Source organism: Amphiprion ocellaris, chromosome 13 (assembly GCF_022539595.1).
Source record: "Amphiprion ocellaris isolate individual 3 ecotype Okinawa chromosome 13, ASM2253959v1, whole genome shotgun sequence".
Taxonomy (NCBI): domain Eukaryota; kingdom Metazoa; phylum Chordata; class Actinopteri; family Pomacentridae; genus Amphiprion; species Amphiprion ocellaris.
Window position 1 is genome coordinate 19,192,851 of NC_072778.1, and position 24,436 is coordinate 19,217,286.

Here is a 24,436-nt window from a genome sequence, read left to right on the forward strand (position 1 = left end):
GATGTCTTATGGGTAATATGACCACCGGTGCAGTCATGTGTCTATGTCCCCGATATGCCATCTTTCCACCTGACAACCTTCATACATCACTGACCCCCTCTCTGCTTGCTCTTCCCTCCTGTCAGTTCTCCATCTGTCTATGATAACACTGAGAGAGCCATTTCTGATGGCATGTATCTTTACTGTGTCTCTCCTCTCGTATTTCACATTCACTTCTCTATTCACCTGTGTACCATTAAAAGTGTAATAATTTCTACTCATTAAAATGAGACCATTCAATCAGATGTAGAGCATGTGGGGTTTTCTCTAAATATACCTTAGCTATAGACTCTGTTTAATAGAAATAACAGCACACATGTAAATTACCATCAGTCTGTTTTGTAAATGAGTAATGCAAAATCTCAACCCTTCCCCCTTGGTGCTGCCATCACAACTGAGCAACAGCTGCAGCAAAGATGATGTCAGACATCTTTACTGGAATAGACCTATGAATGAATCCAAATGCCTCACCTGGTTATGTCTGAGCTACAATGCATATGATGGGTAGGCCTTTGAAGACATTTACAGATTTTGCCTGGTGGCCATGTAAAAGGGACACTATGTACCCTTTCCATGTTGACATTGTTTATTCTGTTTCAACTAACCAAGGAAGATTTAGTCAAATGTCAAGAGTGGATCAGACCATAGAACAGACCTTAATGTGAAATGAACATCAAGAAGAATAAAGATTTTCAAAACCAAACATTACCATTGCCAAACATATCTTATTTAGTTAAACAAAATAATACTTAAGCAACAGTCTGATCTTGGTAGTAAGATAAGTGACTCATCAATCTTATCAAAAAATACATGCAAACTAGTTTTCTAGGCTTAACCACCTCAGAAAAGGCACTGGTAAATAAATGTGTCATTATCTTTTAAAACAAATGACTACTTAGTTTATTTTGTTACCAGTTATCAAACTATTATGTTTAAGCTGCAGTGGAATGTTAAAATCTCTACATGCATACCTTTTCTTTAAACAGACAGGGCAATGATGCCAGAGAACAGAAACTAATGTTTTTGGCCTTTGCTGTAGAATGGTAGGACCTCTCTCTTTAACTGGCTGCAGAATGACTTTGCATTGAAGTTTTGCCGTCATGCTGTTTTGTGTCCACACCATTTTAACTCTTTTATAGTATCAATGGCATACTGAAGCAATTTCTGTAAACTTACAACGTGTTTTATGGCTCCCAGAATCTACCATATGCTTGGGTTGGGTGGCTACATGAAACTGTGTGAAACCATGTTTGAAGTATCAATCAGTCTTAATAAAGGGTGAGTGGTGTTTCAGATCAGTCAGAAAATTAAGCAGGATTTGCTTAAATCTTATTAGATGGGAGAATGGTGCACACATCTTTTGTTCAAAAACAAAACAAGACATAAGTGACTCGTGAGATGTGATGAGACATTTACAGTAAAGTGACAGATAGCAATGTGATGCTTACCTCTGCATTACACCTCCTGCTCTCAGGGAGGCTGAATATCTCCAGTCTGCATTCGGCGCCTTGGGCTGCAAGAGAGAGTGAGAGGAATTGAGTCTTAAATACAGGCAAAAGCCAATACCATCTCATTAATAAGTCATGGTGAGAACTGCTAGTGCATGCGCACCGCACACACACACACACACACACACACACACACACACACACACACACACACACACACACACACACACACAATTATAGCAGTGACAGCTTGCCCCTGCCTTCACAGAGAAATGAGTGATGAATCGAAGCTTGTAGGTGCACTCATCTCCTCCCATCCCCACACCCTCCCCTCCTCCCCCCTCCTACCCTACTTCCATCCATGATTTTGAAAAACAAATGACTTTGAAAGATTTCACTTTAGGCAGCAGCCCACTGACCCTAAAACTGTGACACATAAGGCCTGAAGTTACATATCCAAAGTGCTTCTTTTCAGACAGGACTGTTTGTGGCTAGGTCCATTACCACGCCAAGACTGCAGAACTCTCATGGTGCTGTATGTGCTGACAGACTCATTTCAAATCTATAGCCGCTGTCCGTTTCTCTCCATCGTTCACTAGTCAATCAAAATTTTCCAAAATGTACAGATCAGCCTTCACACACTTACCGAATTATGTTTCCCAGAAGTGCTTAATAATGCTTTTCTCACAACCTTCAACATTTTCTGTACTTTTCCATCTCATCAAACCCCACAACCTTCCTCAATTCTGCATCTTTACATTCATCACCCCCTCTGCTGTCCTGCTGTTCATTTCTTCCTGTTACATCCTCTTTGCACCGATCAAAACCTTGAGTTTCTCTGGCACATAGTCTGTCTGAGTCAGTCTGACACATCTCACCATGGTAACTGTGCAGAGCCCACTGTACATTTTACTCTCCACCCACCGCACTCTGTCATTTCAGTTCAGTGAAGGTCACGGGTGGAGGAAGAACGGGGGAGAGGAGATATCAGATTAACTCCCTCTGCACCTATATTCAGAGAATTCTAAAACAGACAGATGCAACAGGACACCCCACCACCAAAACCTCTGCCTATGGGTCAGAGATTCAATGTGTTAGTGAGTTTAATATGAGACTTCAGTGTCTCTGTTCTGCTAAGTCTCTATTACTAAAAGCACACAGAGATATGGTATCACAGAATCTGAAAAAATATGGGTAGGAGACTTAAATTTAGTGGTTGAGATTACCCTATAAGATCATACTCACAGTGGAACAAAATGGGCTGTTAACCTGATCACGTAACTGAGATAAGATTGCATTTTCTCTAATCTCACCTTAAATAACCGACAGCGCTAACCCAACCTGACTGAAGATACTAAATTCACCTTGCTTTGCCATGCAGTTCATCAGAGATCCATTTGCAATCCTATTTCCTTTCCAATATGACAGATGTTCACTTGCTGCTGAAGCTGCATTGACCTCTATGAGTCTGCAGTGGACATTCATCACCCTTGAAATCCAATATTTGGCCTTAATGAGAGAAGCCTGGTATTACTCCTGGAGTCATTCAAACAGAGTAGAATGTCGACAGGGATACAGAGCACTGCAGCAGCTATCCATACTGGTAACTGAGGATGAACTTGATTATATGTAGGCAATCGCTGACCAAAAAAGCAATCAGTGGGTGGATCAATAGTTTAGATTGACGCTGAAAGGGAAAAGATGTTAGTATTGCATCAAACACTCAGTTAAGCAAAAGCTACTTTTCACATAGTGCACAGAAAGAGAGAAAGGCAACAAATAAATAACTCACTCAAAATAAGACCAGATTGTCCACAAATGGGACTAAACGGCTTTGCTAAATGATTGCCCTGTGCGGCAATGGCCAAAGGGAGACTGGTCTGCTCGGCCGTATGGTGTTTATGGGGGTAAATGAAATCACACACACTAGACCATACACACATTAGATACAAGCATCTGGAACCTAAACATGTCCGCAGTTTATTGTGGGCTACTCCTAAGGGAAGACAGACACGCAAAAGGAGAATATTACCATTTCACACTGTAATGTAAACAAACACAAAGTGCAAAAAATAAAACTAATAAAAGAATGAGATAGTAATGCATTTTGTTTCATCATTAAAAAGGAAGAAATCAAATTAAATGGAGATAGAAAAAAATTATTCCCAAGGGTTTTTAGCTTATTCATTTAAGTGCCCGACAGTACATTTTAAATTAGAAAATAAAGAAAGCTTCTGGTTTGGTCAACGGTTTTCTCTCCTTTTCCTCCTCCTTCTCCCCCTGAGTGAGCGCTCCAGCATGGATACAGAGCTCACACCTCCGCCATCAACACTGTGGCCAATCACCTTTTATCCCCCGCCTCATCGGTGCAGAGGCAGCCAATCCACACACAGTACTGAAAAACACATCCCTGCCATTCAATTACATAGCAGGAACAAACATGACTGGCATTTAATGAGGAACGTGTCAACTTATAACTGAATAATTACCTCAAAAATTTCTTGATTCCTCTTTTTTTATCACTTATTTTCTCCTGCACTGCTTTCTGCATTGCACAGATGGACTCACAGAGGAGGCTCTGGGGCAAAAAGGATTATCAGAAAAAAAAAACACTGTTTTATCCTATTAATACTGTTTGTTTAATTGTAAGGCTACAATGATGCAAACAACACTGTGTATTTTGTTATTAAACTTTTACACGTGGAATACTATGAAACCCTGAAATTAAGCCCTAATCTAAATGAAATTCACACAGTCTCTGCCTCATTTCTGCCTTCTTCACGGATTCCCAAAGTCTGGCTTACTGTTCAGCACCACAGAGGTACGTGACCAGAAGAAGATATTTTGGTGCAGTGGGACTGGTGGTCGTTGCGGCTGGCAAAGCTGCACACTTTCCCAGAATCTCTCTCTCTCTAACTATAGAGATGACCAGCCAATGCCCTCTGGAGTGACTGGACTTGAATATTGTGGCACACGGCCCAATGCAGACAAATAGCACAGGGTGTGTGGGGTCATAGGTGAATAAGATCCAGAAATCTACTAGTTTGTTTTTAAAGGAAAATAGTAACAGGGAGCAGCAAAAGTGCGAGCAAAGGGGAGATTGCTCTACCTGTTATATCCTCCTTGCTGTGGAGGACAAACTAATCATCTTACACCCCGAATAGTCTAAAAATGGGGTGTTTGGCAAGTGTAGGTCACACACAAATCTCTATCACATTACAGTGTGCTCAAACTCAAATATACAATCCAGAGAAGCCACTCACATGTATACTATAGACCTGAAGATAAATGATAAACACTGTGAGGGTCATAACTAAAATATATATGCATTTCTTTATCCTGATAGACACAAGTCATAAGAGCTTGTTTAAGAGAACTTAAAGAGCTTTGCAAATCCTGAGAGTGGCACACAAATGTTACCATTCCCCTCCCACTCCCAAATAGCAGAATAAGTGCTCATATGCCACTCCTGTACAAGGAAAACAAAGTGAAAAAGCAGCAATAAAACATAATTTTTGAAACATCACACGGCGGAAGAACAGATCAAAGGCTTCAACAGCTCCACAGCTGTAAATGTCAACTGCAATCTTACTGCAAGAACACCGCCCTAGAGCAAAACCTGAACGATTACTCTCTAAGCATTTTCCTTTTACGGCTTGTGCTTTGTGAGTCATTTACTGTTGTGAGGCAATTTAAAACAAGCAAACCTGACACACCTGAATGGCAGTTGCATCTGGCATACTGAGACGCCGTACAAATATCTGGCTCTGCCCACTGTGGCTGGTGACATAGCCTGAGCCCCAGGTGCCACTGTGAGGCCGTCCAGTGTTGTAGAACATAAAAGTGTCACTTCCTGACGTGGCAGTCAGGCATGTCTTGTAACAGTACGTTTTGGTCAAAGACCCATTTCCCCGCACTTCAATATAATGCGGTTCCACTTTGAGGTCACGGCGTAGGGCCACGTTGTTGTTAGGCTGCCCTCCTCCTCCACCTGCAGCTCTTCCTCCACCGCCACCTGCTGAAGTGCCCCCCTCTGGCACATTCTTCTTGGACACACAACATGGGGAGCAGGAACCAGGCTGGGTACAATAGGCATGGCAACGCACAATGGCCAGCACAAAGACGGTGACCAGAAAGACAAAGGTTGTGGCACTCAGGGCAATGATGAGGTAGAGAGTCACATTGGAGAACATGAGAGGGCTGTTGGGCCTGATGATGCGTTTGGGATCTGGGGTCAGTTTTGGAGGCAGCTCCATCACATGCACATAGATGGTTGCGGTGGAGGAGAGTGGCGGGAGTCCGTTATCACGCACCAGGACACTAAGAACGAAGGAAGTGGAGTTATCTTCAATAACTCGCCTTGTGGTGCGGATCTCACCTGTGTGCTCATGCACCTTGAACAGATCGAGGTCCGTGTTGGGCTGCTCCAAGGCATATAGCAGCCAAGCATTCTGCCCTGCATCACCGTCCCATGCCATAACTTTGCTAACCAACACTCCCGCTTCAGCATTTTTCATGAGTGTCTCTGTGGTGCGGCTCCCATTGGCGGGTGGGTAGACTATCCTGGGCATATGATCATTCTGATCCATAATGTATACATACACTGTGGCCACACGGCTAAGGGGCGGCACACCATTGTCCTGGGCTTTAATCTGAAAGTGAAACTCTCGCAGCTTCTCAAAGTCGAAGGCTCGCAGGGCATAGGCCTCACCTATGTCTGGTTTGATGCTGACATAGCTGGCCACAGGGATACCGTGGTTGTTGTCATTGAGGACGGTATAGGTGATGCGTGCATTCTCTCCAGCATCAGCGTCTGTGGCCTTGACAACACACAGAGATGCACCAGGAGCATTGTTCTCTGTAATATAAACTGTATATGATGTCTGTTCAAAACGAGGTGGATTATCGTTAACATCAGCAACGTCCACTTTAAAGGTCATTTGAGATGACAGGGGAGGGGTGCCTCCATCCACAGCATTGACTGTGACATTGTAGGATGAGATGGCTTCTCGGTCCAGAAAAGCGGATGTGACAATGGTGTAATGGTTTCGGAAGGACTTGATCTTAAAAGGCAGTTGGGGCATGATCTCCAGGGTAACTTGTTTGTTTGGTCCAGAGTCACGGTCATTTACACTGATCAATGCTACCACTGTGTCAGCCCGGGCATCTTCACGCACAGGGCTGGAGAGTGAAGACAGTACAATGTCAGGAATGTTGTCATTGACATCCAAAACTTCTACTACTACTTTACAGTGTACTGCCACAGGGGCTGGGCCCTTGTCCATTGCTTGTATGTACATTTCATATGAGTTTGTCTCCTCATAATCTATATTGTTTTTCACTCTAATTTCCCCAGTGTCTGTGTCCATAGAAAACATCTGTCTGACTCTCTCTGGTGTGTAACTGCTGAAAGAGTAAAAAACTTCTCCATTCGGTCCCTCATCAGGATCCGTTGCATTTAACTTGATCACAAGTGCACCTTTTGGAGAGTTTTCAGACAGTTTCACTTTGTATACAGAGCTGTCAAACGCAGGCACATTGTCATTGGCATCAAGGATACGGACATTGATTTTGGCCGTGCCAGTTCGCTGTGGGGTGCCTCCATCCATAGCTGTCAGGATGAGCTGATGAGAAGGCACCAGCTCCCGGTCAAAGGGCTTTTTGAGAATGAGCTCGATGTGCTTATTATTGGAAAAGGGTTTAATGGAGTCCAGGGTGAGGTGGTCGTTTGGGCTGAGTCTATACTGCTTCACGGAGTTGGAGCCGTCGTCTGCATCCTGAGCTCCCTCGATGTGAAACCGCGACCCGGTGAGCGCGGACTCGGACACCTCGAGCTGATATTCATCTCGAGGGAACTGTGGCGCGTTATCGTTCACGTCCAAAATCTCCACCTCCACGTTGTGCACCTCCAGCGGGTTCTCTAATACCACCTCCAGGTTGCGCAAACAGGTGCCACTGAATTCACAAACTGTCTCTCGGTCAATGCGGTCACTCACCACCAGCTTCCCGGTTTTGTGATTAATGGTGAAATATCTCCGTCCGCTGTCCGATGTGATTCTGATGCGTCGGGTGGAAAGTTTTCTCAGATCCAGACCCAAATCTCGGACAATGTCACCGACCAGAGCCCCGTTCTCCAGCTCCTCCGGAATGGAGTATCGAATTTGTGCATTTGTAAGGCCACTGAGGACGAATAGAACCAAATACAAAGAAAAAGGCACATTATCCTTTACACTGTAACAGCATCGCGCCGTCACAGCCATCGCAGGCAGGCAGAATTTGCAGACGGGTTGAAGAAATCTTTCCGTCTTTTCAGCTTGCTGTGGATCCCCACCCGCCTCATTAAAAACGAGGGAATAGTCCGTGCATAACTCCGACTATGTGCAGGATAAACACCGCATCCTCTCCGGTGTCTGCGTAAAGGAAAAAACCTCCTGTGCATCCATGTTTTCCTTTGTCTGTCTGGGTGATGCTTTTTTCTTTTCTTTTAAAAAAAGATTAATCTATCCCCTTAGCAAGGCTGACTCCTTTCACTGATGCTGCCTATTGGTCCCTATCTCTCTCTCTCTCCCTCTCTCGCTGCGATGTGGCGATGCTGTCTGTGGGCAAAAAGGGAGGGAGAGCCTCTCGCTCAAACGATGCTGGCTGCATTTCAGCACCTCCGATGAAATGATCGAGCACCAGCTAATACAATTAAAACCCCAAAAGACCAAACCGCTGGAGTTTTATCGATGCATCTTTTCTGCAAATCTGCGCACCGTATGGAGTTGCCAGTGACATCTGTGTGCCGATTTCGGGAGAATTGGCACTGTCGTTTTCTCTCTTTTTTTGTCAGCGCCACCGCCCTTTTTATTGTGCGCTGGGAAACTGATTTATGAACCAGCTTCCCGATTAGACTTCCTCACTGATGCAAAACCATAATAAATCATGGATGCTGTAGCCAAACTGAAATGCTAATGCAGACTATATTTTGGAATTAAAAAGAGACTGATGAATTGCCCAAGTGTGCAAGAGCGCATGTGAATTTGGTGTTGTGTGGAGACTCTCCATGTAAAACTGCGCACAATAGAAGCCCATACACGTTTATAATATGTCCAGTTTTTCACATCAAAACAAAGATCCAGGGGCATAAGAGGAGGTGACAGGAGGATTGAGCGGCAATATGGGGAGTGTGTGCGCGCCCTCCCCCCTTTTTAACACCAGCACCAGACTGATCTGACCTTGTGTCTGCTTCTGTCAGCGCAAATACATTTCCTGTTCCTTCGTGATCACTCTGCCCCTACAGTGACAGCTGATGATGTTTTGCACTTTAACTCGCAATGGAACATCGGTGCCGCAGAGCCCCCTTTTGCGCCGCAGGTTCATTCGCGCGTAAAAACACAAAGCCAGTGATGTCATGAAGCTGTGGACGACGCGAACCGGGTCACAGACAAGTTGCTCCAGATGTGACCTCGTTCCAGACAAACTGTTTTAGAGTAACCAAATCGGTAGTATTCGCTTCAGCACTTCCACAGAGCAACACGCTGGGAGGATATTTGCAAACATTCCCTCGGCTGTCAGCGTTACATCCTTAATTAATGACTCCACATAGCATAAGTCACCGAAGCCTACAGCTACCAAACCACAATTATCTGTACAGCGAAGACCGACATTAAAGTTGTGCTGCAGTTGATGTGATCTATAACAACTCTTCAGACAAGTAGCCTTGTAAAGCCCTGAATCCTCTTGGTTCTCTAGGTCAAAGTGAGCATATATACCGCCCACATTATCTTTTTTCCCCCTCCCCTTTCCACGGTACTTCGCCACTCTCACCCACGCCCGGTCTGCCCACGGCGATGACAAGCATTGGCATTCCAGAAGTCTGGGAGAAGACAGTGACTCACTCGGGTGCTGCTTGTAGATGGATAGATACAGAGCGACTCTTCACACTCCAAAGCAACGAGGAGGAGGTGGCAAAAGTGGGGAGTTGGACACGCAGCTAAATGTTAAATACAAAACTCCCACTTTACAAAGGATATATAGAGTAACCTGCATATAAAATAAGGTTATGCGTACAATAAAGTAGTACACAAAAATCATAACAACAAAGTGCACATAATGCGCTTGTCACTAAAAAATAATTACGTCATACTTGTCCCTATTTTGCTTTTATTTCTACCTGCTGAGAGATACAGGTGAAAAGGGTACAAATTTGAACCAAATAGATATCACCATGAAACCTTTCCAGTTTACATGCAAATAAGTCAGTAGTTATCTAACGGTGCCCTAATTTACATTAACTTTACGACCATAAATCTGAAAACTTGATAAGGATTGCCTCAATCTAATTGTTTTATTATGATGATATATTGAAGTCAAAGGTTTTTACACTGGTGATTTTGGATATCTGTTTTAATCAATCCATTAAACAAAAAAAAAAATACTGTCTACAGAAAGGGGGGGAAAAATCCATGTTTGAAGGAATAAAATGCTCAGTAAACTAGACTATGGCCAGAATGAACAAAGCCCTCTGTAAAAACCTTAATAATATAGATAGGAACAAAACTACAAGGTTTAACAAAAAATAGCAAGGTTTGGTGTAGGCAAGTGCTACTGAAGATTTATGGTTGCAGTATTTTTAAAAAATAATTTTGAGAAAATAGCATTGAAATATATACAATATAATCAAAATCTAAAGATGCAATTAGACAAACTGCAGTAATGTACACATTAATATATATATATTTCTGTATTATTTTGAAAGAAGACATTTAATTTTCCAAAATCTCAAAATTGACCAGTGCATTAAAAAGAAAACAATGATTTCAACTACATACACCACGTGGTTTCTTCACATTGTTTCTCTGAACAAGAGGCTAACAGTCTCAGAGGGAACACCATGTACAATCTGCCACACTAACCGTGACATTTAGCTGATTTTTCCGGTGGGACGATTGAACCTCCATGTTTGGCAATGATACAAACATGAAGACAGGCAATGCTTATCTCATCAGCAACAAACACAGAGCTGGATTACACCTAACCTTTGCACCTGTCTCTCTCATTCTCCTCCTCACACCCTCTTCCAGTGTGTTTCACAGATTATCTTGCTCTCTAATACGTGTACCTGTTTCAAACACACCCATCTGTTCGGTGTTAATTGCACACCTCTGAGCTGTAAATTTTTTTCATTTGTCACTCAAGGGTGCTGGAGATGAAGTTATCAACAATATCCCACTTGCAGACAGATGCCTTTCACGCATCAATAAATACAGTACTGATTTCAAGGTACTAATCGGCTAATTTGAGTGTTTTTTTTTTGTTTTTTTTATCCAGATTTGTCTCTTTTAAAAAACACAGATTGTTAGAACATCCATTCTCGTCAATTCTTTCACCCGTCCTTGACATTTTATTCTCAGTCCCTAAATATTTCTCACTTTCCCCAATCTCTGGTCTGAAGTGTCTCCAGCTGTGTCTCTGTCAGACAGTCGCTGTTCCAGCTGAGGGCTGGCTGATGGACATACTAGGGTCTTAAGTGGAAACACAACAGCACAAAATGATGGCTTGTCATTTGCTGACTGAAACAGTGGGTGAGAAAAAGACAGCAGCTTTACTCATGCAGGAATATGACAAATATGAATAAGAAAGATAATTCAGATTTTAAAAATTCAATTCCCTTTGTTCATTCTCCCTGCCAGAACATTAACATCCTCCACTGTATCAATTATGCAAGATGGCCACTATATTAATAACGTTCTCTTCAACCTCATTAATACTGTAAGCAGCCACTCTAAAAGCCATTCATATTACTTCTCCTAAGAGTCTTTTCTGTGGAATCCCCCATTTTAGTAAGTCAGATTACAACGGAGATCCAGAGAGAAACGGGTCACGGCTGGGCTATCATGAAGCATGACTCCTATCACTCCCTCAGTCAACACATAGACAGAAGCAGCAATGCAAACTTAAAGGGCATTTAAGCCTGTAGGCATACAGGCAGTGTAAAACATAACTATAAAAAAACATAAATGCTATCTAAGGACAAATTTGCTTTGTCTGAATGAATGTCAGACCATCTTTTGCTGTTGTTCCCTCTCATTTTTAAATGTCAGGGAACAGTCAAGATCAGCCAAGAGCTTTAATAAACAGATAGAGACTGAAGGGGGAAAAAAAAGGAGCATGCAGGCTTTTAGAGGTTACACAGATTACACCTAATGGTTAACATAAAGTTTATTAAGAGCTGCATTTAGAGAGAGAAGGACATTTTTCCCCCACTTCCATAATCAACAACTCTTGGCCCAAAGTATTCAAATCCATGCTATACTTGTCAAAATCTTTTATCATAAAGCTTTATTGTCACTGTGCAGGGTGACAGCAGTCACATTTTATTCTGGATTACACTGGTAATGGCATAATGACATGTGCCATAAGTATTATTTTCATTTTTCTTCATGCGTATTATTTTCATTTTTCTTCATGCTACTTCACAGAGAAGGTAAGAGAGAAAATAGACTAGATGTCTGCAGGCTGTCATGCTGATTTAAAAAAAGATGCACTGAAGTAAAGAAACTGACAAACAGCCCCTTTTAGAAGAGACAGCACAAACAGAATCCTAAAAAAAAGTGTCTCACAAAATTAAGTATTTCAAAAATACTGAGGCTATCTCTAGTGGGTGTGGTCCTAGGAAGTATGAATTAAGCTATACGTCCTTGATACAGCTCCTGAAGAAAGTAGAATATTTTTAATCACATTACCAGTACGTCTAATGCTTCATTAGGGTTTCTTCATGCTGTCCATTTGTTAGTTGTTCTAAATAATAATACAGTATATTATTTATGATATATATACACATGCATGGCAGCAAAAGAGCATCTTTAGAATAAATCTCACAGTTGATGTTAGGAATTAGGCTTCAATCAAAAAACAGAAAAAAGGTTAAAAGTCAATGACATTTAAACTGCAAAATTTAATCCTACTGTGAGTGGGAGAGGCAGCCTTGGCAGAAGGGAACTGAGGTGAGAGAGACAGTGAAATTGGTCCCTCTGTTGGAATAAATTGGTAGTACAAGGATCGGACACGTGATCATCACCCCACTGCCCATCTACACAGGCTTTCTCATTAAGCCAAAGCACTAAAGCATAATCCCATCTATGAGTGTGTGTGTGTTTGGGAGAGACAGAGAGGGAGGAAGGGAGGGAGGGCACAGACGTCAGTGGCAGTCTGCAGTGGCAGTCATTTTCTTTATCATTTCCAATACAATGACCGCAATGGATAAAGCAGGATATAAAGAGAAGGCACCCTCCAGAGGTGAGAGGAGAAAGAACACTACAGAGCATGCTCATGGTAGCATCTACAGTGTCTGTATTTGGTACAAGGACAAGCTGTATGTGCATTTATAAAACTAAATTTACCAAGTATTTCTGAGACACACACCACGCACACTTAAAATTAGGATTTTAGTGCAGAATGTTACATCTAAAATGCCCGCTGAATTCAAACATTCTGTGTCTAAAGCCATTACAAACATAACTAGAACAGAAAAAACCCTCTGTTACAAATAAGGTAGCACAATCCGTCCTAGATTTTTTTTGCTTCTCTTAAAAATATGAAAATCAGAAGAAAAATAGTTACAAAATACAAAACACTAATGCAGATACAATTGCACTAGCCAAAAGAGATTGGTGAATGGTGTTGTTTATATATTGTTTTATCACACTATGACAGAGCTGTGTTCTCATACCTTCTTCTATTCACACTTCTCTACACACAAGAACTTTTCCATTTTAAATTCTCCAGAACAAAAGTCCCCTGGTAGCCACAATCCTTTTACTCAGGTGGACACATTAAGCTGCTGGAGAAGGCATTCTCTGGGTATGTTTGTGTTGATCCCTTGTGTATCTTTCTTTCAAAAATAAAGGGTATGAGAGAACTAAAAGTAGCACAAATCCCTCCCCGTGGGACCCTGCAAGGGTTAAACAGTTCCTTGGTTGTCCTGATCCAGCCTGTGCATAAATCAAACAGATTTTTGTTGTGGCACTGAACAAAGCTATCAGGAAATGCAGGCAGGCTTTGGATACTTCCCTCTTAGGATGCCCTGGCTTTGTATCCTTGCCGGATGGGAGAGGATGGGACCCGTGGTTCTGAGCATGACAAAGCTAATCTAACGACTGCGAACAACATCCAAATGCCACTAAGAGGGAGCATGGATGTAGGACGGGTTGGTGGAGGTGGGGGAGTAGGGGAGGGGTGGTGATAAGTTCTTCTTTTTATCTGTGACCAATTGTAAGCCTGTGATGTTCTCACGCAGCTGCAGGGCATGTATTTAATGTGTTTTTTCTGTCCATCTCATCCTTACCAACTCCCGTTTTCTCACTATCTCATGCTCAAGGCTTGAGTCTCTGCTGCTGTATTTGGGATTTCTTCTAAAACCCCTTCCCATTTTGAAACAGATTTTCTCATCTCATGCAGCTTTTCCCTCATTTGCATTGCTCGCTTTATTTACCCTTTTACTGACTAGTCACTTCTGCTGAGGATACTGCACATCTTTGGTCTGCATCTTTCCCTTTGTCTCTCCCTCCATCTTTCCTCCCTCCCTTTGTGTCCACCCTGTTTCCTTCCTGCATGCATCGATGGAGCACATGCTGGGACGGATGTCTGGGTGGGGGGCGGGTACATGCTGGCAGCTCCCAGGAAACAGACTAGTTCGTCATTTCATTAAGGCTCAAAACAGTCTCCATGGTAACCACAGATAGCAGCACTAACCTCACTCTCACACAAAGGACACACCCTTGTAAAGGAGAAAAACAGGAAGTGCTGCAAAAGATGTGTGCATGGCGGACAGTGATAAATAGAAAAAGGACAATGCATAAATCTTATGTTGACCATTCTGCTGATCTGTCACTGGTGTAGTGTTACAACAAGAGGTGAGGACATTTCTATGTCATGCCATCTGTGTACTCCACCAAAATGACTTGCAGTGAAAGCCTCTGCAATCTATGAACTGTGAAGCACTAAGCTGCGGGCTCCAGCGAAGATAATGTACTGTACAATCAATAATTTAATGCATTTTGCAGCACCTGGGGAGGCAGAGTAGAAGCTTTTATCGGATGCACATTCTGCACCCGTAAGTCATCATTTCAGACATATTGACACAAACGCAATACCTCTCTCATTGGACATTTTCATGAACATGCCTCTATACAACACCCACAGTGGGAGATTTCTGCCATAGGCATCTTGTGACGTCATTAAAAATATCCTGCGCGCGCACGCACACACGCACACACACACACACACACACACACACACACACACACACACACACACACACACACACACACACACACACACACACGGTGTTCTGATAGATGCACAGATAAGAACATGCTCATCCTCCCCGGCTCTCCGCCCCACCCGGCCCGATTTTCACCGTGATTGACACGAGGTGTTGTCGGCCCCGCCCAGCCGCAGAGCTGAGCCGAGCGGAGCTGATACCTCGATCGGTACTGAAGCTCCCTGCTGCAGCAACGAGTAACGGAAAATTACCTGCCCCTCCCCCCTCTCCTCTCCTCTCCTCCTCGCTCACACACATCCACAGAGAGCTGTAGCATACAGAACGCACACTGAACCACTTTTACGCAGAGAGACAGCTCCGGGCATTGTTTAGGAACCACAGTATGGAGCGCTTATGCGTGCAGCGCCGGACAACGACCGGCGCGGTTACCGACGACAGGTTCAGTCAGATGGCGCATGTGGCCGTATTTAAAGCACACGCTGACCCACTTATGAGCCGCACTGAGCCCGTTCTCGTTGCCTGCGATAATCGAAATCTGTTTGAAAGAGCAGAAAGCCGCGGTTCAGTCCCTTTTCCCACTGAGTCAAACCGAACGAGCCGAGTTTTGACAGATCAGGCCACGCTTGTTTGTGCTGAACCACTCCCTGAAATGAGGTCATACCGTCTGAGTTACTCAAAGCATCACAGATCCGCAGCAACACAATGCTGGCCACTAGTCTACCTACTGAGCTCCAGCCACATCATTTGAACACATTCCAGCTGTTATTATTACTGCTAACATTGAATGACTGCGCATAATACGCCAGATTTAACCACTGACAAATACAATGTAAACAGAACACACAAGACGCTTCTGTGCTGTACTTGACAGGAGCAGATCAGGGCTATGTACACACATTAGGGATGGTAATGAAAATATATTAGATCGTGTTTACAGCGCTCTGATGCTCATGGCACACATGTCTGCAGAAATGGACGCTAATTCCCTGCTAGTTCTCTCAGCTGCTCCCCTTCTCGTGGAGTGAGAAGGATAGGGGGAGGGGAAGGAGATGTGGCAGCACGGAGGAGGAGAAAGGAAAAGGATCGGGCGTGAAACGAATCGCATGTACATGTTTCGCTATTGCAGTATAGAAGATGGTAGGGCAAGGAATAAGGATAAAAACGGACAACTAGCAGATTTAAAAAGCATAAATGCAGGCTTAGAAGGATGTGAGGATGTCATTTACAAAAACATTGATCTGTTATATTGTTGAATTTTGGAGCAGAGAATATTCAATGAACAAACGTGTATAAAGCTTCTCTTTTCAAGTAAAATACGTAAAGACAACACTGTAATCAATAACTAGGAAAACCTACCCCACAGAGGCATAGCTGTGTTTTACCGGATCCTGGGGTCTAAGTGCAGCACTGACAGGTACAATATGAAGGTAATGTAGTATAACTGAATAAATCAAAAAGCATAAACACAATCCAGACCTTATATTTAACATATAACAAAACTGGAGGTGAGTAATAAGGAGCTGCTTGGTGTAGAACGCAGAGCACAAACAGCAGAGAATTTAAAGCCCTAATGAATGAATGAATGAATAGCATAAAGCATACTGTGTAATTCCAGTGCAACTAATGGAAACATCTCAGGAGGAACAATCTACTGTAAGAGCACAAACATGAACGGGGCAACATCAAACCTAAGGGAATTACAGGCCCTACAAATCTATGATCCACCCACACAGTCGTTTTTTCATGCAAACTGCCTAATTAGACCTACTCTAACAGTGTAGGCATGTTCAGATTGTAGCAGAATGGCATTCTGCTCACTTTCCTGTTTTTCCTGATGCAGTGGGACAAAGTACTTCTTTGTGTGCCTTTTCAGGGAACACATATCAACATCAACATGGTAAGAAAAGCTCAGGTGTAAATAATAAACAAAATGCTTTCTAAAATCCACCGAACTGCTTTGGCTTTAAGTTGCTGGTATTGTGCATGCTGGCTCAACAATACACTCGCACATAAGAGAGTAAGTGTCACTGTTATTAGTTACACCTGTGGTTTATCTGCTATGACAAGTCAAACTATCCACAGTAAAAAAAGGAGATGAATGCAGTGACTTCACATGATTTTTTGCACTGCTCCTCCCATCTTCTAAAGGAGTTTTTTTTAAAAGTCAAAATAGCTGAAGAAAACACTTGTCTTAGAGAAGCTATAGGTCTTGAACACCAAAATCTAAGCATATAAATAAAACTAAGTCAGTTAACTGCATACACACACAGCAGGGGCAAAGCAGACAATGCCTTATGACTGTGTCTATTATGGAAAGCTACAATGAAGCTCAAAGTGAACGTGTTTGCATTTCTGCCATACATTTACGAGTTAAACTGTGCTTTCAAACCTCATAGCCCATAGCTGAATGCAGGACAAATTCATATCCAAACTAAAGTGGAAGCAATATCCCATCCAAGACAGTACATGCTGCCATTAATTCCTGAAAGCTGATGCTACAGAGGGGGGCAGTTCTCTATAAGAGTAAAGAAACCGAATCACATGTCATAAAAAGCTTGCTCCTACTACTTATGGTTTTAGCCATGAGCTCGTTCACATCAGAAAGGCAGGGTTTGTAATTAGACAAATGCTAACAACAGGTCACTTCAACAGACAAGAATGGGGTATTTAATACGAAACAAGATCAAACTGTTGATAAAGGTCGATGGTAGCAGCACTGTAGAGTGGTTAAAAACAGGACTTACTGAGCTGGAACGCTCAGCATCGACAGCATCTCCTCCTTTGTAACCGAAAGGTAATATTAGCTAACATGATGGCTGCAATGTAGCTTGTAACCACTAGTAGCAGCACTGAGCGCAGAGCCGTTGACAACTGCTGAGCGAAGAAGATCTGCCATGTTGTTTTTTTTTTTTTTTTTTCCAGGCGCGTTGACATTTTTAAAAGTCTTGGCGGCAACTGAGCTCGATTTGTTTTTTTTGTTAGCTACACTGACACTGGCATGACACGGACTTTTTTCCTCTGACAGCTTGCTACGACTTTTAAGGTCTCCGGTAAGTTTGAATTTTCAACAATTAACAACTTCATGGACTTTGAATTATTAGTGTTTAAGTCTGTCAAACGTCTTACGATAGCGACTGTGAGCATTTGGGACAGATGAGTAACCGCTGGAGAAGCCAGTTATGTCATATGAGTAGTTTCAGAAGTAGTCCTACCTTTTTCTAACAGCATTTCAAGCCTATGAATTGTGAGTATTGTCAGTGATGGTTGCCTGTTTGGCAAACTCCGTTTAACTCATGCTAGCCGGCTAGCTTTGCTAACATTTGTGGTACAGACCCCATGTAGCCAAGTAAGCTAGCAGAGTGCAGGACGCCCTGATCACCGTGGGGTTTGGGAAAATGTCTTGGAAGTACAAGCTCAGAAACCTCATTAGTCAAAGAATAGTGAGAAGTGAACCAAACTGTTTCAAACGGTGTTTGTCAGACAACACCAAATGCTCCGTTTTGTAAACGTCGCTGTAAGAACTGTCCATCAGAATGATAAAACTTAGGTTCTGCTGGAAGGCCATAGTTTTTGGAACCATGTAAAAATATAGACACACAAACCACTGCCGTAGAAACACCGTTCTCCTTCAATGAAGCTTATACCTTCACAGTTTTTGTTGGTGTGGTCATATTCCCCCCCCCCCCCCCCCCCCCCCCAAAAAAAAAAAAAAAACTCATAGTGTGCTCATAGTGTGTGGTGGTGTACTGGACTGCATTACTTGTAAAGGTGTTAGTAACATTTTGTCAACCCCAGAATACCGAAATGTCTGGAACACTTTTGTGTTCTTCTAAAATGTGCAATTCAGCGCACCATCACAGCTCAATATGACCGCAATAATGAAGTACACTTATCGTTTTTAACAACGCAAACAAACAATGAATATGTAAAAGCTTCATAAAAGTTGAATTTATGGCTCAGGGGTTTTTAATAATTTGTCAACTGACTAGAGGGTTTTCTGTAAGATTGAGTCATTGTTTCAGTTTTCCATCCTGATGTAATTGTTCAAATTACAACTCTTAAGCTTGAAGGTGATACTAGGCATTCCATTTTGTCTCGTCGTTATGTATTTAAACCTACACGGTGAAAGGGCCTGTCGCTGCCACTTTCCACAATGTTGCAAGTATTTTCACTAGATCCTCTTGTCTATCATTCTGGTAAGTTCTTTCGATTTACGACATGTTAATATTAAGTGAAAATATATTTTTCTACTCATAGTTCGTTTTTGGCGGCGCTGCCCACCCCGATTTTGTGCTGCACTTTGTGATGTAGCCTGATAGAATAGCTACTGTCAAAATGAAGCTCGAACAGGCCCCCGTGGTTTCAGAACCACGGACAGCGCATAGACCAAACGCAAGCAGAGAGAAGAGAGATGTAGACAAGTTGTAACAGAGCAAGCGGTCTTGATACTGGCGAGACGTTTATATAAATGCTATAAATCTTGCAGCCTGTAAACTGACTGGGGAGGATTACATCTTACCTTTTCTTTGTTAGGCAAAGTCTGAGTTCTGGTAAAAGTGTCTCCTCCGTTAATACTGATCAGTTCAGCATCTACAGGTGGAAACGGTGCAGGGAAAACCACTACGTCGCTCTTGAGCGTGTCTGAGCTGAAACACACGTCATATTGCTGAGTAGATTTGGAGTAAGACCAGCTCCCGTCAGGGTGGGTGGTGATCATGGGGGCGCTGTATCTGCTGAAAGTGCCGTCTGTCCTGTGGCATCTGACGGCCACTAAACTGATAAGGCTGAGCAGAAAGATCACTGACACAGACACAATGGCGATTAGCAGATAGAGGTTCAAATCAGAGAAACTATCCTCCTTTATGGGCACATGTCTGAACTGAGTGTGGATGTCAGCAGTGCTTTCAACAACCACCACCTCAATAGACACAGTAGCTGACAGGGAGGGTTCTCCGTTATCAGAGACCAGCACCACCAAGGGGTGAGTTTTGAGGTCATTGTCACTCATCCTCCTCTTAGTCCTGATTTCTCCGGTGCTGGTTCCGATCCTGAACAGGTTGTTTCCTTTTGGCTCAGACAGGTGATAAGACAGCAGCGCATTGTATCCAGAGTCTGCGTCTACAGCCCTGATCTTTGCCACAAAGTATCCTGCTTCCGCAGAATATGGGATGCTCTCACTGTTGACAGAGCCGTGTTCAGAATAGGGAGAAAGAATCGAGGGGCTGTTGTCATTTTCATCCATTATAAAAACGTTGACAGTCACGTTGCTACTAAGTGGAGGAACACCAGAGTCTGTGGCCTGAACTTTGAACTGAAATGTTTTTAACTCCTCATAGTTAAACGACTGCAGGCTGATAATGTCTCCTGTCTCTGAATTGATGTTGATAGCTGACCCTGTTACACTATTTTTATAATTAATATTATCAATGACTGAAAACGTTACTTTTGCATTTTCGTCGAGATCAGGATCATCTGCAGTCATGGTATAGATAACAACGCCTACAGGACTATTTTCTTTGACGAAAATGTGTATCACTGGTTCCTTAAACTGAGGTGCGTTGTCATTGACATCAGAAACGTGCACTGCAATAATGCTTGTACTGGACAGGGGAGGGAGCCCTTCGTCAGTCGCTGTTATTGTTACATTGTATTGAGACACTCGTTCTCTGTCCAGAGTGCCGTCTACGACTAAAGAATAGTGATTCTTATATGTGTTCTTGATTGTGAACGGCACAGAATCAGCGAGTCTAACCTGAACAGCGCCGTTTTTATCTGCGTCGTAATCTCTCACCGTGATGAGTCCAACCATTGTGTCTAAGGGTGCGTCTTCCCTCACTACGTTGACTAGAGATGTTACTGATATTTCTGGTGGATTGTCATTAACATCTGTGATTTCAACCAGTACTTTACAATTAGATGCCCTTGGATTTGGCCCTTTGTCTTTTGCTTGGACCCTGATTTCAACTGCATTGTTTTTTTCGTGATCCAGCTCACCATTTACTGTAATCTCCCCCGTTATGGGATTGATGGCAAATGTATCGACATCGTTATCATTGTCTTGGTTTATAAAAGAATACTGTATTTCTCCATTAAGACCCTCATCTAAATCTCGAGCATGCACAGATACTACGGTTGCACCTCGCGGTGTGTTTTCCAGCACTGTGGCTTTGTACAAAGGCTTGTCAAATACTGGAATATTATCATTAACATCTTGCACATTAACTGTAATATGTAACGTGCCTGATTTAGGAGGTTTCCCTCCGTCTGCAGCTGTCAGTGTTAATTTTATAACCGGCTGTTTCTCACGATCTAAGGTTTTCTGCAGTGCCATTTCAGCGAACATACTCGGCTCTCCGCCATTCTGCACATCCAGCGTGAAATGCTCATTCTGGCTCAGTTTGTAGCTCTTAACTGAATAAGTTCCGACATCTGTATCGAAAGCCTTGGGTAGAGCAAATTTTTCACCAGGGAAGGCTGACTCAGACACGTTCAAAACAATCTCCGGTATCCGGAAGGATGGTGCATTGTCATTTATATCCAAAATTTTAACCTCAAAGCGGTATAGATTCAGCGGAGAGTTCACAATGGCTTCCACTTCCAGAGAGCACTTCACATTTCGCGAGCAAAGCTGCTCTCGGTCTATTCTGTCTTTCACCAAAAGCAAACCAGTCTTAACGTTGACTTCAAAGAACCTCGTATTCGGTCCTGAAATCTGAAAACCTCGACTTTCCAGTTCTTGCACATCTAAATGTAAATCCTTCGCCAAATTCCCCACAGTGGTGCCCGGGCTCGATTCCTCCGTGGCGGAATACACAATCTGTGCTGCTGCGACACTCCATATATGAAATACAGGAAACAAATAATACATCCAGTGTCGGAAAGCATTCCCTAGTTGCATTCTGTTAAAGCCTGCTAAACAAATTCAAACGGAAAAAAAAATCACTCTAGCGGTAACATTGCTCGGTAGTCGTGAATCCTAATCAAAGCTCCTCAGTACAGAGAGAGTGTTCTATACTGCTACGACAAACAAAGAATTGCAAACCCTCGTTCAAGGGAGGAGCGTCGCACAGAATGAAATATGTTTCAATTCTATGAGCTAATAGCGACATCTTGTGTCAGTGTTGAAGTCAGAGACAAAAAAAGATGAAAAGGATTATTGAATTGAAGTATACCCATTGTCATTTTAACAATACCTTCCACAAGATTAGTTTTGATTTACTACTACAAACGCGACAGACTATTACCTGGCCACCAAGATTTGGAAGTTTGAATGGACTATATAAACACAAATGCTAAATATTCTTACAAGAAATATAATAAAAGTTACATGCCAGATACTAAAGTAAATGACCAACAGGACATTGAACAAAGATTAAGCAAATGTTTCTTCTCTTAAAATGTCTAATGAGTAATCTTAAATGGCACAACAAGAAAAAGTACGTTTGATTCTACACAGCTACACAGTTGCCAAGCTAAGAACAATGTAGCTGACGACTTACTTCCATTGTGGTCATTATATAACAAGTAGCTTGAAGACATTATGTTGGTAAGTAAAGCATAAATCATTGACAGCCCTGCAAATTGCATTCCACCACCCTTACCTTCTCTTTATTAGGTAAGGTCTGAGTCATGGTAAAAGTGTCTCCTCCGTTAATACTGATCAGTTCAGCATCTACAGGTGGAAACGGTGCAGGGAAAACCACTACGTCACTCTTCAGTGTGTCTGAGCTGAAACACACGTCATACTGCTGAGTAGATTTGGAGTAAGACCAGCTCCCATCAGGGTGAGTGGTGATCATTGGGGCGCTGTACCTGCTGAAAGATCCGTCTGTCCTGTGGCATCTGACAGCTATGAGACTGATGAGGCTGAGTAGAAAGATCACTGACACCGACACAATGGCGATTAGTAGATAGAGGTTCAAATCAGAGAAACTGTCCTCCTTTATGGGCACATGTCTGAACTGAGTCTGGATGTCAGCGGTGCTTTCAACAACCACCACCTCAATAGACACAGTAGCTGACAGGGAGGGTTCTCCGTTATCAGAGACCAGCACCACCAAGGGGTGAGTTTTGAGGTCATTGTCACTCATTCTCCTCTTAGTTCTGATTTCTCCGGTGCTGGTTCCGATCCTGAACAGATTATTTCCTTTTGGCTCAGACAGGTGATAAGTCAACAATGCATTGTATCCAGAGTCTGCGTCTACAGCCCTGATCTTTGCCACAAAGTATCCTGCTTCAGCAGAATATGGGATGCTCTCACTGTTGACAGAACCGTGCTCTGAATAAGGACCCAAAATTGTTGGATTATTATCATTTTCATCCAGAATTAAAACGTTGACAGTCACGTTGCTGCTGAGCGGAGGAACACCAGAATCTGTGGCCTGAACTTTGAACTGGAAGGTTTTTAACTCCTCATAGTTAAACGACTGCAGACTGATTATATCTCCCGTCTCTGAATTTATGTTTACCACAGAAGTTATTGGAATACTTTTTGATAAGCCATTTAGCAGTGAATATGTTACTTTAGCATTTTCTTCTATATCAGGGTCTGCTGCAGTTATAATGAAAATAGTAGCTCCCACTACACTATTCTCTTTGACATATACATTAATCACAGGCTCTGAGAATAGAGGGGCATTGTCATTCACATCAGAAATGTGAACTGGAATAACACTGGTACTGGAAAGAGGCGGAGTGCCTTCATCAGTGGCTATGATGGTAACATTATATTGAGAAACACTCTCTCTGTCAAGAGGTCCATCAACTGTTAATGAATAATAGTTTTTGTAGTTTAGCTTGAGTTTAAAAGGCACTAGCCCCAGAGTATTTGCATTGGTGAGACCATTATTACCCCCATCTTTATCAGTTACAGTCACTAGAGCGACAACTGTACCTATCTCAGCATCTTCTCTAACTGGGCTCATAAGAGAGGTGATAATGATTTCAGGTACATTGTCATTAACATCAACTACTTCTACTAACAATTTACCATGCACGCTTCGTGAAGGTGTACCTTTATCTCTTGCCTGTATACGGATATCATAGGCTGTATTTTCTTCATAGTCTACTTTGCCCTTTACAGTTATTTCCCCTGTGTTTGGATTTATTGAGAACAAAGACTCAGGATTGAAATTTCCTCTTTCAATAAATGAATACACTATTTCACTATTTATTCCCTCATCCAAATCTGTAGCACTTACAGTCAACATGAAAGTCTGTAAGGGAACGTTTTCATTGACTTGGGCTTTATACAAAGGTTGACTAAATATGGGAGTATTGTCATTTACGTCCATAACATATACAACTATTTTTAATGTTCCTGATCGGGCAGGTTTTCCTCCGTCCAGAGCAGTTAAAATTAAGTGGATGACAGATTTTTTCTCCCTGTCTAAAGATTTCTGCAGCACTAAGTCAGCAGACTCGCTGTGCTGTCCGCTGCTCTGTACATCCAGTGAGAAATACTCATTTGCACTCAGCTTGTAGCTTTTTACCGAGTTATCGCCTGTGTCTGCGTCGTTCGCCATTGGGAGTAAATACCTCTCACCAGTCGAAGATGACTCCGAAATGTTTAACGTCTTCTCCTTTTCACGAAAAGATGGTGCATTGTCGTTAATGTCAGTAATCTGAACCTCGATGCGATGCAGATGCATCGGTTGGCTCAGCATAGCTTCTATATTTAAGG

General features: G+C 42.6%; 1 protein-coding gene across 33 annotated transcripts in view; it reads right to left on the minus strand.

Annotated features, from left to right (window-relative positions):
- The window catches only part of LOC111572933 (protocadherin alpha-C2-like), a 189,585-nt gene that overhangs the window by 15,605 nt on the left and 149,544 nt on the right, over positions 1–24,436 (minus strand). For 31 of the 33 annotated variants that reach the window (XM_055016483.1, XM_055016482.1, XM_055016481.1 and 28 more), the window contains exon 2: positions 1,488–1,552. In XM_055016483.1, coding sequence (XP_054872458.1) covers positions 1,488–1,552 — 65 coding nt within the window. Of the gene's footprint in view, positions 1–1,487; positions 1,553–5,203; positions 8,315–19,273; positions 21,741–24,436 lie in introns of those variants that run through there. The other 2 variants (XM_035951256.2, XM_023276828.3) reach the window with 2 other exon arrangements.